The 1,872-nt window shown below is 54.9% G+C and overlaps 1 protein-coding gene across 1 annotated transcript in view; it reads right to left on the bottom strand.

The window, feature by feature from the left end:
- Positions 1-365: 365 nt before the first annotated feature.
- ARRDC2 (arrestin domain containing 2) overlaps positions 366-1,872 on the bottom strand; it is a 7,662-nt gene continuing 6,155 nt past the window's right edge. Inside the window, exon 9 of the mRNA XM_011925912.1 lies at positions 366-1,555. Coding sequence (XP_011781302.1) covers positions 1,502-1,555 — 54 coding nt within the window. The 3' untranslated portion in view covers positions 366-1,501. The remainder of the gene's footprint in view (positions 1,556-1,872) is intronic.

Here is a 1,872-nt window from a genome sequence, read left to right as displayed (position 1 = left end):
CAAACCTAGACTCAGGTAACAGGATGTTCCTGTACTCAAGCGGCTCCTCCCAGCCCCAGCCCGCCACTCTCTGAGGATAGAGGAGTTCTCTGCTTGGCTTCCACTGTTCAGCCCCCGCCAGCCTCTGAGACTCCCCCAGGGAGTGCAGGTAAGGGGCCCAGGGCTCGGCTCCCACCCCAGCTCAGCCTCCTCATGTGTCCTTGGGCCAACCCCCTCCCAGTCCTGGGCCTCAGTTTCCCCTTCTGAATCATGGGCCCCTCCGCTTTCCTTGGCCAGGAATTTAGTCTCCAAGATAGTGACCAGGAATGGCAGTCCCAGTTCCCTCAGCAGCCGGATGGAGGCGGAAAATAAACCAAGAAGCTTGGTTTCTTTCTCCACACATTTACTTTTAAAAAATAACTGTACAAAATAATGATTTCTTAAGGCATATCAGAAATACTGAGTCCCAGGCCGGGGCCCTGCCCCAGCCAGCGCTGGCACTCTGCAGTTGGGAGCTTGTCCAGCTGCCCCCTCTAGTGCTCTTCTCCTCCAGGACACAAGGAGCCTCCGGAAGCACAGTAGTCCCCGGCTGTCACCTTAGGCTGACCTCTGTCCCCAGGTATGACGTAATGTTGTCACTGTCTTGAATTCTTCATCATTTAGCAGGGAGCCCAGTGCTTTCACTTTGCACGTTAGGTATCTGGTCTGGCCTGTCCTACCCTGAACCTGGGTTCCCTGGGCCATGGAACACCCAGGCAGCTCTGATGCCCCTGGGTACTTGGAGGAGCTCCCAGGAAGTCCAAGCCTGCGCCAGGAACCTCTGGCTTTCAAAGTCTTCAAAGGCTGGAGCAGCTGCCCCTGCCACCCACAGACTCCACATAGCTCTGACAACCTGCTTTCCTGAACACCTCGTTCCTGGGTCCTTTCACCCACCGGACCTCACTGTGTGGCCTCAACTTTGAGGCACCTGCCCTCTGAACCCCCAGTTCTACAATAAACGGGGTGGATTCCAAACGTCACTCAGCTCTGACCTTCTCTGACTTTTCTTCCTCATTCGTCTGCCTGCTGAGCTCCTGTTTGTACTCCAAAGCCTCAGCTGAAATGCCCTTTCCGCAAGGATGCCATCTCTGCTTCCTGTCTGGATTCTCACAGCTGCAGGTCTCTTCTTCTGGTTTTGTGATGCTGGAATTGTCTATGTCTGGCTCTGTTTCTCCCAGATTGAAGGCTCCTGGTGGACTCCAGCACTGCCGACAGGCTGCGAAGACAGGTTATTAAACAGTCTCTGGGATACTGCACTGGACATTCCACGCCTCACAAGGACAATGGCGGTCCAGATAAGTCAGACTCCAGCTGGGCTCTTCCTCTGTCCCATGTGATATCTGAAAGCCCCGCCTCACTCTGAGACTTGGTTTCCCAGCTTAAATGCAGTCGGGGAGGTCAGCCCTTGGTCCAGCCGCTCCCCACAGTCACGATGGCTGAAAGTCGGTGTGCAACCTTGTTCCTCACGGGGTCCCCGTGACGTTCAGCAAGTCATGCAGCGCGGCCTCATGGCCCCAGAGGGTGGGTTTGGATCCTCCTGAGAGAAATGTTACCGTTAAGCCGGAGAGGACACCGGGAACAGAAATTCAGAAACACCCCTCCCCATCCGGCCGTCTCCCAACTCCCACCCTTGACCAGGGAAGAGGCCACCCGGAGGTGGTGTCTAGGGCAGACTGGGGTGCAAGGAGGGTTCTGGAGTGGAGCGTATACTGTCCCTTGGTATTCACAGGGGATTGGTTCCAGGAACCCCGTGGATACCAAAATCCACAGATGCTCAGGTCTCTGATATAAAATGGCATAATATTTGCAGATAGTCTAAGCCCATCCTCCTGTGTACTTTATTTTTCTTTCTTT

The sequence above is a fragment of the Colobus angolensis genome, unplaced genomic scaffold, assembly GCF_000951035.1.
Source record: "Colobus angolensis palliatus isolate OR3802 unplaced genomic scaffold, Cang.pa_1.0 Scaffold66, whole genome shotgun sequence".
Taxonomy (NCBI): Eukaryota; Metazoa; Chordata; class Mammalia; order Primates; family Cercopithecidae; genus Colobus; species Colobus angolensis.
The sequence above is the reverse complement of the archived record's forward strand: the minus strand, read 5'-3'. Positions and strand labels throughout refer to the sequence as shown.